Source organism: Plecotus auritus (genome assembly GCF_963455305.1).
Source record: "Plecotus auritus genome assembly, chromosome: X".
NCBI classification, from domain to species: domain Eukaryota; kingdom Metazoa; phylum Chordata; class Mammalia; order Chiroptera; family Vespertilionidae; genus Plecotus; species Plecotus auritus.
Window position 1 is genome coordinate 108,668,548 of NC_137784.1, and position 16,117 is coordinate 108,684,664.

The following is a 16,117-nucleotide window of genomic DNA, read 5'->3' on the forward strand; positions in this document are numbered from 1 at the left end:
ACAGGAAAGGAACTCCTTCTTGCTTCGCTTTTCCTGAGACCCTTCTTTGTGAAGACCCAGATCTGCTTCTTTAGGGTGGCTCTGTCAGCGAGATTGGTGGTCACATAGTAAGCAGGGGCGGGGGACCCCATGCCAGTCTGCCCTCCCTCACTCTCTTCTAAATCCTAATTTCCCAAGGGGCAAGGACCTGTGGCCCTCTCCTGCTCCTCACAAAATGCTTGGCACCTTGTAAGCACTAAGTTAGAGTTTGTGGAATGAAATAAAGTGGCAACATGGATGAGGAAGGGTGTGTAGTTTGGATACTCAATAGTTGTGTGATATATTAGACTCTGTAAAGTGCATATGAGCAAATGATCTCCTTTGAGCCTCAAAACAGTCCTGTAAGATCATTAAGGCAGAGAACAGTAGCCCCGTTTCATAGATGGGAAAACAGAAGTGAAGGAACCTTCCTACAGCATATAGCTAATAACTGATAACTGCCAGAGCCTGAACTTGAACCCAGACCTTCAGATTTCTAATGCAGGGCACTTGCTTCAACACCATACTTTGTCCTTTGAAGAGGTACCTGACCATCTTCTGTATGTCCTGTCTACAGGAAGCATCTGTAGCTCCTTTGCTGGAATGACAGACAGTGACATGGGAAGCCAGGAAGTCTTCCCCACAGAGGAGGAAGTGGAGGTGACCCCCATCCCAGCTAAGCGTCGGAAGGTGAGAAAGACCCAACGGGACACCCAGTATCGTAGCCACCACGCCCAGGATAAGACTCTGCTGAGCCAGGGCCGCAGGCACCTGTGGCGAGCCCGAGAAATGCCCTGGAGGACAGAGGCTGCCCGGCAAATGTGGGACACCAATGAGGAGGAGGAGGAAGATGAGGAGGAGGGTCTGGTGAAGAGGAAGAAACGGAGACGGCAGAAAAACCGAAAATATCAGACTGGGGAGTACCTGACCGAGCAAGAAGAAGAGCAGCGGCGGAAAGGGAGAGCTGGTAAGGCTGGCAAGGGGTTGCTTCCCCAGTGAGCTGCTGTCACCCAAGCTACAATGACTTTAGCTTCTGGGCACCCTCTGGCATCTTGGGTGTTCCCACCTCTGTTTTTCTCTACACCTGCCAAAGGCCTCTGCACCCATAGAAACCTGGTGCTATGAGCCTCAGCTACCAGAGGGGTCATTTAAATATATATATATATATATATATATATATATATATATATATTGATTTCAGAGAGGAAGGGAGAGGGAAAGAGAGAGAGAAACATTAATGATGAGAGAGAACCATCAATCAGCTGCCTCCTGCACGCTGCCCACTTGGGATCAAACCTGCAACCGGGCATGCGCCCTAACCAGGAATTGAACTGTGACCTCTTGGTTCATAGGTTGATGCTCAACCACTGAGCCATGCTGGCCGGGTGAGAGGGTCATTTTTTTAAAAAATATATTTTTATTGATTCTAGGGGGGAAGGGGGGGAGAGAAAGAGAGAGAGAGAGAGAGAGAGAGAGAGAGAGAGAGAGAGACATCAATGATGAGAGAGAATCATCAATTGGCTGCTTCCTGCATGCCCCCTACTGTGGATCGATTCCGCAACCTGGGCATGTGTCCTGAGTTGAACCGTTATTTCCTGGTTCATAGGTCGATGGTCAACCACTGAGCCACACTGGCTGGACCAGAGTGGGTCATTTAACACTAGTCATAGGTTTTGGCTTGGGGTTGAAATTGAATGAGTTTGGACTAATTTACAGGTGAGCTGAAGATACATAGGCCCAAGCCCTTCAATTTGTTATAAAAGTTTGAATATCGTCAAGGCCACAGTGACACCCTGGCATGGTACAACTCAATACCAGGGAATTCTCTGGTTGGCTTGAGGGAGTTGGGTCTTTTGGGAGGCTGGGCTCTCTCGCCTAGAATCTTGGGTTCAAGGAGGAGGAGGACATTAATTGACTTTTCTGGGATGTCTCCAGGTCCTAAACTAAAATAAAGTACAATGGTTTTCTCAACCCAACAGAAGAACTTCAACTAGAAGTAGGCATAACTTTGCTTTCTACCTTAAAGCCACAAAGGAAGGCTATTAAGAGGCAGGGTGAAGCCCTAGCCATTTTGCTCAGTGGTTAGAACATTGGTCCATGGACTGAAAGGTTGTGGGTTTGATTCCGGTCAAGGGCACGTACCTTGGTTGCAGGTTCAATCCCCAGCCCCCGGCCAGGTGCATGCAAGGAGGCAACAAATAAATGTGTCTCTTTCACATTGATGTTTCTCTCTGTCTCTCCCCCTCCCTTCCACTCTCTATAAAAATCAATGGGAAAAATATCCTTGGGTGAGGATTAATAAAACAAAACAAAAAAAGAGGCAGGGTGAAGCTTTGAGGTGACTGAGGTGGCATTATTTATTTGACCCAAGTTGGACCCAGGGAGAAAAGCAGGCTTTCTTTGGCCACATCAGATGCTATAATATGTAATCATGAAGGCACAGCCTGTCACCTACCTAATATCAGTATGTTTCACTAAGTACTGTTCAGGAGCATTCCTATAATGGATTTCTAGATGAGCAAAACACGCATCTCTGGGCTCCAAAATAACGCCTCTATCTCGCACTCACTCTCTTTTTCTGACCTCTGCCCTTGAAGCAACAATTGATCTTCTCCTGTTATGTATTCATCCTGAGCTGCTGGCAAATATCTGCAGTTTCCTGATTAGCAAAAACTGAATAACCGCATACTGAGCCGGTAGTAGATATTGGGCTTATTATAATGCAAAGAAGGCTAAACTTCATTTCCAGCTCTGTTTAAATAGAGACATATATGATACAGATCCCTACACTTATGAGAGTAATTGAGCTAATTTTCATCAACTATGTGAGACAGCAGGGATAATTTTTCCTTTTTTCTGTCAGAGCCTTAATGGATTGGTCAGGAATGAGTTCTCAAGCTGTTGGCCTCAGCCACTTGTGTTCGGAGGAAGAGGAGCTTTTGTAGCACCAGTCTTCTCTAATGAGGGCTAGCTTCCTAGAAACTTGGAAACTTCCTATTGAATTTATGGGCTTTTGAAACCAGAAGAACCTCCAAGGTTGCCTGGTCCAGTTTTCCATCCAATACAGAGATCTTCACAGCACTCTTGGCAGGTAGCCTTTCCTTAAACAGCTCCAGGAGTATGGAGAACACTGCTTAGCAAGGCCTCCTATTTGACTTGGGGGCAGCTCCAGTTGTTGGAAAGTAAGTCATTCTCCCTCCATGTGTGTGTCTAAGGGTTTTCAGTTGAGGTTGTTGGCTTTGGCATATGGTCTGGTCACCTTCCTCCAGATCTGGTAGTGACCTTCATGAAGGAATTGCTTGGCAAATCTCTCTCTTCTCAAAAAGCTCTGATCTCTCCTATTACTACTACACATCTTTCAGGTGGACATCACAGAGTCAGGCAGAGTCCAAACTAGACAGGTTACCTTACTCCCGTCTGAGCTTCATGACCTTTCCTTTGGTTCTGGGCTTGTGTTATTCCCTTCTTGACCTGCAGAAGAGAGAGGAAGAGCTACTCCCACTCCCATACTCACTACCTCCACTCTCCGTTCCTTTCTGTGCTATCAGGAAGCCCTTGCTCCACCACAATTGTATAAACTCCAGAGCCTGCCCTGGTCTGGGTAACAGAGTAGGGGCTGCTGCCTTTTCTATGGCACTGAATGCTGTAATATGGCTTCCCCATGTTTCCTGAGGTCCTCACAAGGCACAGTCTGTTCCTTCCTCTTTTGCCTCAGCTCAAACTTGTTGCGTTAAAATCCCTGGTTTAGAATATTTTGACCGGAAGTGCCATTACAACCCATCTAGTACAGCAGTTCTTGGACAGGTGTGGGGACCCACTAGTGGGCTGGGACTAGTTGGGAGAAAGTGGTAGTGTGACTGCTGGCCTTCTAAGAGCTTTGCATAACCTACAGGCAATTCCTCATACTGTAATGATGGCTCCCACATCTGGATCTGCCCTTGCTGATGCCACATGTGAGAGCACATAGCCAGGTCCAGGGAGGCGAGTTGAGAACTCTTGGATCTTGGCAACCCCCCTCATTTTACAAATTGGAGAAACCAAGGCTGCAGCTATACATTTGATAGACATACTGATCTTGTGCCATGTGCTAGGTAGGCATGATGGTCAGGCCTGTGGGGGAGATAAAGAACACATGGGCAATGGCCCTATGTAAAGAGCTTACACTTAACGCGTTAACGATGCCTTACTCTTTCTAACACTTTATAAAGGGGTTTTGCATTTGTTACCTCATTTAATTCTTGTATTAGTCCTACGATGTGGATTATATTCTCATTTTACAGGCATAGAAATGAGGCTTGGGGAGATTAAGACTTGTCTTCAGCCAGTCACACAGCTAGTGGTGTGGCCAAGCCATGTAACACTAATATTAGCTAAGAGATAAGGTAAACCCCGTCTATCCCTTCTACATGTGATGTTTAGGACTGACCTGGGCGGTGAGGCTCTTGGTAATGGGGTTCCCAGTGCCAATCAGGGATCCCTGCTCTAGAGCTGGAGCGAGTTGTAAGAAATTAGGAAGTGCTTTGTTCAGTGAACTGTGGGTAGAATTAGAAATGTTACCCAGTCTGTTCCAGTAACTTGATTTCCAACCAGGGGGGCAGCAGGTTTCTGTGATTGTCCACTGGCTGAGTCCCAATGGCACTTTCTGGTTTTAGGGAGTTTCTGTGGCTTTGATCTTTCTGTCCTCACAAGAGTGACCAACAGGGCAATCAGGTGGGTAGAGTTGAGGCTATGAAGGAAGTCTCCCACCATTTACTCCCCACTCTAATATGCTTCATACTTCACTTCAGCAGAGCTTCTAAATTTGTTTTCCTATTGGAATGGAGAAAAAGGCAAAGGAGATAGGGAGAAAGCTGAAAAGGAAGTTCTGATTTGCTTTGGGCTTTGGGGAAATATTAAAAAATGACCATCATTTTGGGGACAGCCAGATGGGTCGCCCCCTTCTGGCAGGGCTGAGAGTTGTCACCTGCTTATAGAGAAGGGACTTTGACGTTGAAATACAGTGTCCATTTGAGAAGCATTTAGTGGAATTGTCAGCACCAATACAGGTAGATAATTACACAAGTTATTTCTGAGATTCTAATCTCCAAATTCCTCTGATTCGTGTTGGAGGACGGCTTGTTTTTCTGTGTTCTATTTCCCTGACATTCATTATTTCCTGTTTCATGCCTTCAGATTTAAAGGCCCGTAAGCAGAAGACTTCCTCCCAAAGTTCGGAGCACCACCTCAGGAACAGGAACCTTCTCTTGCCCAACAAAGCCCAAGGGATCTCGGATTCACCAAATGGTTTTCTCCCAAATAACCTGGAGGAGCCAACCTGCCTTGAAAATTCAGAAAAGCCATCAGGAAAACGCAAGTGCAAGACCAAGCATATGGTAAACGTCTCAGAAGAGGCAAAGGTGTGTTGCTAGCTATGGGGAGTTGTGGAAGAGGGGAGTGGGCTAGGGTTGCAGGCTTTTCAGAAGCTCCTCTGTCAACAGTTGTCTTGAGTGAGACAGTGAGTGAGTGAATGAGTGAATGGGAGGATCACATTAACCCATATTTATTAAAGTATTTTAAATTAGTTCTAGAAGCGTTTAGGGGAGGATTTGAAGTTAGAGCTAACTATAAGCATTTGCAAAGTATAGGGTTTGGTTCATGATGGCTTTTTCTCCACAAGCCTTGGATCGCTTTTGAGTTAAGAATATGGCAGCCTGAATAGCTTGTTAACATCCAATCAAGAAGCTTTTGTCTGCGCTTAACTCACTGGAAATCAATCAGGGAGATTTCTGAGTCAATCAAGGTAGCAAATAGGAGCAAGGTAGTTGATGTCTAGACAAAGGTTGCTAAAGGGTGGGGCCGAAGGAATTCCACTTGGGTCTCTTTATAGCCACCCATCTCCACACTCACTATCCAGTCACAAAGGAGCAGGTAAGTGGGCACTCACCATTCAGTAGCCAGGCAAACATTCTAGAAACCCTGTTCAAAATTGACATCTCTTTTGGGTCTGATGTTAACAACATGGATGTTAGGTTCCACATTAAACAATTTGAAAAAATCACACAGTTCTCATCCTGGGTGAGCTATACATTTGAGAGAAGTGAAAGTTTGGGTTCAAATGTGTACTCGTACTATGTACTCATCATTGCCAACAACAAAAATGCGCTCATATTAGGCTTTGTATGGTGGTTGTGCTTCTTCTTGCTCTTTCCAGCTCCCAAGCAGGGATCCCTGCGGGGCACTGGCAAAAGGTGGGAGACTAGGTGCTCCTTTCCCCTCTTCTTTCCCCTTTTTAAAAAATATATATTTTATTGATTTTTTACAGAGAGGAAGGGAGAGGGATAGAGAGTTAGAAACACTGATGAGAGAGAAACATCGATCAGCTGCCTCCTGCACACTCCCCACTGGGGATGTGCCCACAACCAAGGTACATGCCCTTGACAGGAATCGAACCTGGGACCATTGAGTCTCTAGGCCGACGCTCTATCCACTGAACCAAACTGGTTAGGGCTTCTTTCCCCTTCTTTCCCATTCTGGAATCTGGTTCCAGCTCAGATGAGGTACTCAAACATATTTTCTTATCTTTAAAAATAGAGATGAGCCTTAGTTGATTTGGCTAAGTGGATAGAGCATTGGCCTGCGGACTGAAGAGTCCCAGGTTCGATTCTGGTCAAGGGCACATGCCCAGGTTGCGGGCTCGATCCCCAGTAGGGGGCGTGCAGGAAGCAGCTATTCAATGATTCTCTCATCACTGATGTTTCTCTCTCTCTCCCTCTCCATTCCTCTCTGAAATCAATAAAAATATATTTAAGAAAAATAGATGATACTCCTTCCATCTCACAAGGGTATTTAGGGGAACAAAGGAGGAAGTATGTCTGTTAAAGGCTTTCATCATCCTAAAGTGCTTTCCGAGTTGGTGTACATCCTTGAGCTTTAGCCTAGGCAAGAATGAGGGGGACAGCCCTAGCCAGTTTGGCTCAGTGGGTAGAATGTCAGTCTGCGGACTGAAGGGTCCCGGGCTCTATTCAGGTCAAGGTCACCTACCTCAGTTGCACATGTGGAAGGCAACCAATCGATGTGTCTCTCTCACATTGATGTTTCTATCTGTCTCTCCCCCTCCCTTCTACTCTCTCTAAAAATAAATGGAAAAATATCCTTGGGTGAGGATTAACAAAAACTAAAGAAACAAAACAAAACAAACAAACAAAAAGAATGAGGGGTCAGAGTTACGGAATAGCAAGGGAGCAGTGATCATTCCCTGCAATCCCCAGAGGGGTCAGGGGTGTGAGTTGGGGGGGTGGCAGGAAAGTCAGGTCTGTGCTGAGAGCTCCATTCACATAATGGCTTTCAATTCTCACAGAGACTCTTGGAAGTAGGTGCTGCTGTCTTCTTATAATTAGGAAATTGAGGCTCTTGGAAGTTAAGGGACTTGTGCAAGGTTACTTTGGGGTCCTAAGTGACAGTTGGATCTTGAGGCAGGCCAGGCTGCCCCCTGGAGCCCCCACCCTACCCCCACCCACCCTGCTCTTTACATATGCCTCCACCCTGTGAATGGATGGCTGTTCCCTCTATCCAGGAGTCACTGGGGGAGGGGACAGCCAGGGAGGGAAACACTGCAACCCTGAGCAGTTCTGACAAAAGGTGAGAGTCAGTCTTCCTTCTCCCAGCTCTTCCAACATTGTGATGGCCTTGTCCCACACAAAGGTGACCAGCTGCCTGGCATACTGGAGCACACGCTGTGGCTGGTTATTCTGCTTGGTGGTGTGTCCCCTGAAATGTTCCTCCCAGAGAGGATTTGTCCCTTCACAGGGTCTCCCTTTCTTCCTCCCACCTTTCTTTCTCTCCCAGTCACCACCACCTACTCCAGTTGCCCCCATGGCATGGGGCTTTATAGTGGGAAACAAGTTTCGGGAGGGGGGAGCGGGGGACACGCCTGCAACACTGAAGCTGGGGCATTGGCCATAGATGGCTTCTCACAGGGGATTCCAGCCAGGATGGAAGGGGGAGGGGGAGGTGACTTGCATTTACTCTTGTTCCTCCCCCTCTAAGGCAGCCTTCTTTGTCTCTGGCAACTCTGGCCCCTAGAAGGAGAGTTACCCTTTGGCTCCTATCTTCGCTTAGCAAAAACCTGGGCCCTTTACCCAGCATCCTCCAGTACTGCCATTATACACCACTGTCCTCCTGGCAGTAGAGCAGCATTCTACACTCAGAACGAGTGCCTTTCTGCTAGTGATTGTATCTCTCTGCCCCTTTGGGAAGAGGATGGATAGTGGCTCATGTTGTTTTGGGATTTACCAGAGGAAAAAAATGCCCTGGCCCTCCTTTCCTGGCTTCATGTCTTTCTAGGCAATTTTTCTGGCTGCCAGGGCTTGGCAGGTGGCTCAAGTCAACAAATATTTGTTGCAACTATGTGCCCAGCCCTGAGTTAAATGCTATAAGGAACAAAAGAGAAGATGACAGTATAAACCCTGCTTTCAAGGAGCTTAAAACTTAGCAGGGGAGGCCAGACTTGCCCAAGACATAAGGAAAGGAAATTAAAACAGTCAAACATTAGGCACCAGGTTATGTGATTCAGACTAGGTCTTCTGGGTATGCAGAGGAAGTGGCCAGTGGGGACCGGAGTGTTGTAGAATGTTTTAGAAAACAGGATTTAAGTGAGACCTTGATGCTCTGAGAGATTTGGATAAACAGGGATGTATTACTTACTGTGGTATAACAGATTACTCTAAAACTTAGCAGCTTCACGTGATGATAGACATACATTATCTCACACAGTTTCTGGGGATAAGGAATTCAGAAGCAACCTAGCTGGATTTGTGGGGTCTCATGAGTTTATAGTCAAAGTATCAGCCATGGCTACATTCATCTGAAGGCTTGACTTGGGCTGGGGTATCCAGGGTGGCTCCCTCACATGGCTGGCAAGTTGATATTGGTTCTTGGCAGGAGGTGTCCTGTCCTTGCCCGTGGGTTCCTCCAAAGGTCTGCTGGAGTGTCCTTATGATATGGCACTGGCTTCCCCCCAGAACGAATGTTCCAAAAGAGAGCAAGGCAGAAGCCATATTGTCTTTTAGGACCAAGCCTTGGAGATCACATATCATCATCTGAGCAATCTCCTATTGGTTACACAAGGTTAGTCCTATCCAGTGTGGGAGGAGGCTATGCAAGAGCATGAATATTAGGAAGTGGGGATCATCAGGGGCCATCTTGGAGCCTGCTGAAGGCACAATCTGGCCTCTGCCTCCCAATGATTCATGTCCCTCCCACGTGCCAGACACACCCACCTGGCATGGGCCTTTCCCAAGGCCCCTCAAAGTCTCCACTAAATATGGCATCAGCTTAAATTTAAAATCTCATCATCTAACTTAGGTCCAGGTTCAGATGAGGCTTCTTGGGTCTGGCTCATTGAATGCAGCTCCTGGAGCACAGTTCTTCTCAATATGAAGACCCCCTGAACTAAGGAGATAAGTTACTTGTCTCCATAGATGCAATACACCATGGTGGGACAGGCATGGGAACTAGACATTCCAGTTCAAATGGGAGGAAAAAGAAGACACATGGGAGTCATTCATGAAGAAAGGACTCTTAATGCTTTGTGAGCACCCACCCTGTGCATTGTTTTGGAGCCTCTCTAGTTCATGATTTCAAAGACCCTTCAGGGGAGAGAGGAGGCGGTCAGAGAGTTTGGGCTTTGTAGCTAGTAGATGACAGAGGCAGAATTCAAACCCAGATATGCCTGAATCCCAAGCCTGAGGCCTTCCAGCGCTCCAGGTGGGCATGAGTGTGACCTGGGGACGATTGTGGTGGAAGATGGGGAAAGCCTGGTGAAGGTTAGATGTGGGGGAAGGTTTTTGCAACAAGAGAGAAGGTTTTTACAGCTGTACCTCTTTAGTCAGTTGTCTCCGCTCATCTTTACTCTCAGAGTTTGCTTCTGCTTATAGAGATAATTTATAAAAACCTCTATGAATGGAGATTGAGACAGGTTACAGAAGGCATGCAGAGTACTTGAGAGAAGCTGAGATATCCTCTCAATCTCTGATGTCCAACCCTTCGTCCTTTCTTGGTTTGTGTGGTAGAGGATTTGAGCCCCTTAGCATCTGCTCTCTGGGTAGAAGTGAATGGGAACCTGTGCTGACCCAGGACTGCATCGCTGCTTTCCAGGGCAAAGGACGTTGGAACCAGCAGAAGACACGGTTTCCCAAGTCTCCCACCTCAGTGAAAGCCACGGAACTGTGCACACCCTCTAAATGCCGAAGTGCCAGCCTAGAGGAGGCCTCAGAGCCCCCAGCAGCCCTGCAGATTCCCCCAGAGGCACGTCGACTCATAGTGAACAAAAATGCGGGTGAGACCCTCCTGCAACGGGCGGCACGTCTTGGCTATAAGGTAAGGAGCATCCCGCTCAGGATATGATTGCCCTAGCATCTGGAGAAACCCTACCATTGGCTCTTCTGTGGCCTGGGCAGGGCTTTGTTTGGGGCTTGAACCTGGCTGGCCTCCTTGTTGTGAATGCAAGCTTATTTGAATGGCAACTTAGAATGAACATAATTGAAATGGTAACACAAAATGGTGTGCAATACATTTCTAGGCCAGAAACGGTTTTGAGTGGGTTATGTTTTTTTGAATTACCTTGTGCAGTGGCTCCCGCACTCAGAGAAGAAGAGGAGTGATCATAGAGTAGGCCTTGCTTTTTTTAGGTTTCTGATGCCTATAACCAACTCTTTTAAAGTATCTTTTTATTGATTTCAGAGAGGAAGGGAGAAGGAGAGAAAGATAGAAACATCAATCATGAGAGAGAATCATTGATCGGCTGCCTCCTGCATGCCCCCTACTGGGGACTGAGCCCGCAACCCAGGCATAAACCCTGACTGGGAATCGAACCACGACCTCCTGGATCATAGGTTGATGCTCAATCACTGAGCTATGCAGGCCGGGCTATAACCAACTAATTTAATGACAGTTGCACTCCCAGAGTCTCACTGGCAAGCTACCATCCTTCCTGAGCACCTAGTGTAGGAGCCTGGAGAACTGCCAAGGGAGATCTAAAGAAAACACGATGAGCAACCCCTGCCCTCAAGATTAATCTTCTTTAACCTAGGGCCAAACCACAAACAGGAAACTGCAGGAAAACTAACCAGAACAGGGCCAGAGCAGTAGGGCAGCCTGTCACAGGAGGGAGAGAGGGGTAGTCTGAGGCCCGGGAGAGAGGTGAACATCTGCAGTGGTTCCTCTTGCTCCCTGGGACACAAGCAGGAGGCAGCACCCCTGAGGCAGCATCCCCAACGTAGGCACATGTGCTCATGTGCACGCTTGCTTACTCACTCTACCGGCCATCCTGTGAGCTAGCTGTCAATCAGTATGGTTGAGCAGGCCATTTTCACCAGGGCCTAGGAGGGTTGATAATGGACCCCTGGTAGCTGCTGTGGCCTCTTTCCTCAGAAGAAGGCTTGCCTCTCCCCTTCCCCTCAGCTTATTCACCAGCTTCATCCCAGACTAGTTAAGGTGCTTCTGGGCCTGGAGTTCTGCTTCTGGTCCTGTCATCTCAGCCCAGGGAAGCTAATAATTATTACATGGACGAATGACCACACTGGATTGTATTCAGAACAGTCTTTTTTTGTTGTTAATATTCACTGGAGGATATTTTTCCCATTGATTTTTAGAGAGAGTGGAAGGGAGGGGAGAGACACAGAGAGAAAAATATCAATGTGAGAGAGACACATTGGTTGGTTGTCCCCTGACTGGTGCCAGGGATTGAGCCTGCAACTGAGGTACGTGCTCTTGACCGGAATCGAACCTGGGACCCTTCAGTCTGCGGGCTGACACTCTATCCACTGAGCCAAACTAGCTAGGGCAAGGAACAGTCTTGATTAGGAGAGGGCTGGGATAAGCATCCAGGTATAGTACTTAAAATGATGAAAACTAGCACCCACGGATAGTGCTTAAACCAATTATTTCTTCTTTATTCTTGAATTACCAGCAAAGGCTGTGCTTACCACCACATGTCTCATTTGCCCTTTCAAAGCACCAGACTAGGGAACCAGTGCTCAGGGAGTCGAGGCCTGAGGGTTTGGGCTCTGGGTGGGTGGGTGAGCCTCTCTGAGGCTCTCACCACAACAATCCACACCCAGATGAGTGTTATTGATCATGAGAAATGCCTCCCCATTGCTGAGGAAACAGTCCAGAGCTGAGGCCCTGATGATGGCTGTTCAGGGCTGACTTTGTTTTTTCTTTTTCTTTTAATCCTCACCCGAGGATATTTTTCTATTGATTTTTATAGAGAGTGGAGGGAGGGGGAGAGACAGAGAGAAACATCGATGTGAGAGAGACATATATATTGGTTGCCTCCCACGCTTACCCTGACCAGGGCCAGGGATCGAGCCTGCAACAGAGGTACATGCCCTTGATCAGAATCGCTTCCAGGACCCTTCAGTCCATGGGCTGACACTCTATCCACTGAGCCAATCTGGCTAGGGCAAGGCTAACTTTCTTGACAAAAGATTTTGAGACTCGCCTGTTGGTCCCCAGAATAAAGGGCAGGCTCTGAGACTCTCCCAGACATTTGGAGAGCTTCAAATTTAACTGGGGTGGTTTCAAGAATTAGGCCACTTTTTGCTCATGGAGCTATCCTTGTCCCCCCAGGATGTTGTTCTCTACTGTCTCCAGAAAGACAGTGAGGATGTGAATCACCGCGACAACGCCGGCTACACAGCCCTGCATGAGGCCTGCTCCCGGGGCTGGACCGATATTCTGAACATCCTGCTGGAACATGGAGCCAATGTGAACTGCAGTGCGCAGGATGGCACCAGGCACGCTCCCCTCGCCCCGCCACGCTCCCCGCACCACCACCCCCAGCTCAGCTCCAGTCTAGACTTTTGCAACATGCCAGGCTTCCAGGCTGGGAGTTGCACAGAGGCCTTGTCAGGAGGGGTTTCAGGAAGAGATCTGTAGACTGTAGGAGAGACTGGGTTAGGGCAGGGATGGATGTGTTCCCAGCTGGCCAGTCCACAACATATACCAAGGGGAGACTGAGGTTGTCTAGGGATCACCCCATCAGATGCAGCTTCGCCAGGAAGACTGCTCAGGCTTTCCTCAAACCATCCTGGGTGGTGCGCCTGTCTCGGGCAGAGTCTCAGGCTTCAGGCACCAGGGTAACATACAGATTTGATTTTTTTTTTAATGGCTATACTTATATTTATTTATTTTTCCTCACCTGAGAATATTTTTCCATTGATTTTTAGAAAGAGTGGAAGGGAGGGGGAGATACAGAGAGACACACACACATCGATGTGAGAGAGACACATCGATTGGTTGTCTCCCACATGAACCCCCACCAGGGCTAGGGATCGAGCCTGCAACCCAGGTACATGCCCTTGACCAGAATCGAGCCAGAGACCCTTTAGTCTGCAGGCTGACACTCTGTCCACTGAGCTAAACCAGTTAGGGCCTGATCTGATTCTTGATTGATCTCTATACCCTTTCTAAAAAGACACCTTATAGAAATTGCACCCATTCTCTTCTGCTCTATCAGAGGGCTTACTTCCTGGCAAAATTGAAACATGAGCCACATACCAAGTGGGGGGACTTGCATCAAAGGACTCTGGCTCTACTTGGCCACCACCTGGTGTGTGGAGCTATTCTGTTCATCCCTGTTCATGGGCATTCATCGGGTCCTTCTGTTCATAACCCTAAGCATCTGTTTTAAGTTTATCCTCAGTCGGGGTCCATTCTCTCCAACCCCAGAAGTACCAATGGAGCTTCGTTGTGCCATAGAGACAGTCTCAAGATGTGGGGGGAACATAAGAGAGAGAAATGGGAGGGAGGAGGAGCACAGGGAGAGAAGGAGGTGGGGAGACGTTGTGGGGGGTGTAGGCCAGAGATAGCTCCTCTGCTCTAAGTCTTAACCACATTGTACCAGGGTCATCTCATTTTACTTCTCCCTGACAAGGCAGCCTGAGGTCTAGACACCCAGGTTCCCACTTGGGCCCTATTGTCCTTACCCTGTATCACATCCACAGGCCAGTTCATGACGCAGTAGTCAACGACAACCTGGAGACCATCTGGCTCTTGCTGTCCTATGGGGCTGACCCCACACTGGCTACCTACTCGGGGCAGACAGCCATGAAGCTGGCCAGCAGCGATACCATGAAGCGCTTTCTCAGCGGTAAGCACGGCCCAGACTTGAAGCCAGAATCCTTGAGGCTGGCTTCTGAGTCTTGAATTCCTGAGGAGATAGTCTTCATCTCCCTCCATCTCAAACAGCTCCCATGAGGGACGTCAGCCCTTTTCACAGGCTTTCTTTCAAGCATCTCAGAAATCTCTATATACTTTAAAAAGCCCAAAGGCCCACTTCCTCTTATCCTTGTGCTGTGAATGTCCACATTGAATGCATCCTCTTCAGGACCCTGCTAGCCTGCAGGGACCCATTTTCTAGCGAGGCATGTAGGGCAGGCCTTCCTATGGGACAGCAGCCCCACTAACAGATTTAATTGGAAAAATGTATTGACCTCTGCTTTGAATGGGATGTCAGTTGCAAAGTGACACAGTGTTTTGTTTCTGGTTTTGCATTTTCTCCTGTTGGTGATCAGAGTAGAACCCTTGGGACCCCTCCTGACACTTTATTTCTCACAGCCCTTGCCTGTGGTAACTGTTGTTCCCTCTGCGTCCCCTCCATTCCTTTCTCGTCTTCCCTCACCTAACCCCTGTGGAAAAGTGTCTGGTGTTCAGGCCTATGGCAAGGGCCACAAGCCAACATGCGTTCGTTTTCTCATGAGCAGATGGCAGCTGTTTGTCTGCAGTTAGATAGCTATAGTGAGTTGGGCAGCGGGAGGAAGATAAGGAGGGAAGTCTAGCTCGGGCATGCTCAGTGGGAATCTCCTCAGACTTGACCTTTGAAGGAAGAAACCCTGCCTCCTCAATGACATCACAGCTTGGCCCTCCCTCTAGCAGTTACTTCCTCAGACTGCCTGAGTGACAGACAGATGGAGCTGTATCACTCACCCTCCTTGGAGGTGTTGATGTTTGTGGTAGAACCCCTCTGGGATTGGAAGCCCATAGGACCAAGGGTTTGCCCAAGGTCACTCCCTGGTTAGTCCCCTCCTCTCCCCGCCCCCGTACCACACATGCCCCAGAGAGACAGTTCTGAGCTCCCAACCAGGGGCTCATTTGTTTATCGAACAAATGTTAACTAGGTAGCTGATGATGGAGGAAGAAACAAAGGAACCAGAACTGAAGATCTTCATGGAAGGAAGACTAGATGGGAAGTGCCACCTAGATGCTAATGAAAGCTGGAGGGAAACGATGGAATGCCACTGAGGGAGGCCTTGGCTTCTGCTCAGCCAGCCTCCATTCCGTCCCCAGTCAAGTCAACTAACCCTGCAGTTGCTGATCACCTTGTACAGGCCTCAGGCCTAACAGCCGAACCCAGCCTCTCCCTGGCTCAGGGAAGAACTGTCTTTTCCTTTCCCCCAGCTCTGGCATCCCAGGCCCCTGTCATCAAGGGGCAGAGCCACTTTGTGATGCCCATTCAGTCATTTGTCCTCGGCCAATGATGACTCCTATTCCCTTAGCTGAACTATTCCCAGAGTGCAGGGCTCAGGGCAAGCATTCTGTGGCCTCCTCCCACATACCATACCCTACATGTACTCTCTTATATGCACACATGTGGAGGTGTCTACACACCACTCAATTCCCAGGAAAAGCTGGCACAGGTGACCAGAGCATCTCAACTTGATAAACGCACTGCATGAAGCTCTGTCTCTAATCAACAGCTCTAATCCAGGGCCTCTGCGGTCTAGAGACTGCCCTCCTGAGGGTCCTGGGGCCTTCTGGGTCCACATAAAGCTATCTCTGACCACCTGAGTGAGCAGACGAACTCTTTTTTAAAAATATATATGTATATTTATTGATTTCAGAGAGGAAGGGAGAGGGAGAGAGAGAAACATCAATGATGAGAGGGAATCATGATCAGCTGCCTCCTGCACGCCCCCCACCGGGGATTGAGCCTGCAACCCAGGCATGTACCCTGACCAGGAATCAAACTGTTACCTCCTGGTTCATAGCTCAACGCTCAACCACTGAACCATACTGGCAGGGCAGCAGACGAACTCTTTACTTTTCTGACCCTTCTCCA

General features: G+C 48.2%; 1 protein-coding gene across 4 annotated transcripts in view; it reads left to right on the forward strand.

Moving 5' to 3' along the window:
• The window catches only part of BCORL1 (BCL6 corepressor like 1), a 66,715-nt gene that overhangs the window by 37,253 nt on the left and 13,345 nt on the right, over positions 1 to 16,117 (forward strand). For all 4 annotated transcript variants that reach the window (XM_080652203.1, XM_080652204.1, XM_080652202.1 and 1 more), the window contains exons 7-11: positions 596 to 985; positions 5,191 to 5,414; positions 10,153 to 10,374; positions 12,628 to 12,794; positions 14,004 to 14,149. In XM_080652203.1, the coding sequence (XP_080508329.1) occupies positions 596 to 985; positions 5,191 to 5,414; positions 10,153 to 10,374; positions 12,628 to 12,794; positions 14,004 to 14,149 (1,149 nt within the window). The remainder of the gene's footprint in view (positions 1 to 595; positions 986 to 5,190; positions 5,415 to 10,152; positions 10,375 to 12,627; positions 12,795 to 14,003; positions 14,150 to 16,117) is intronic.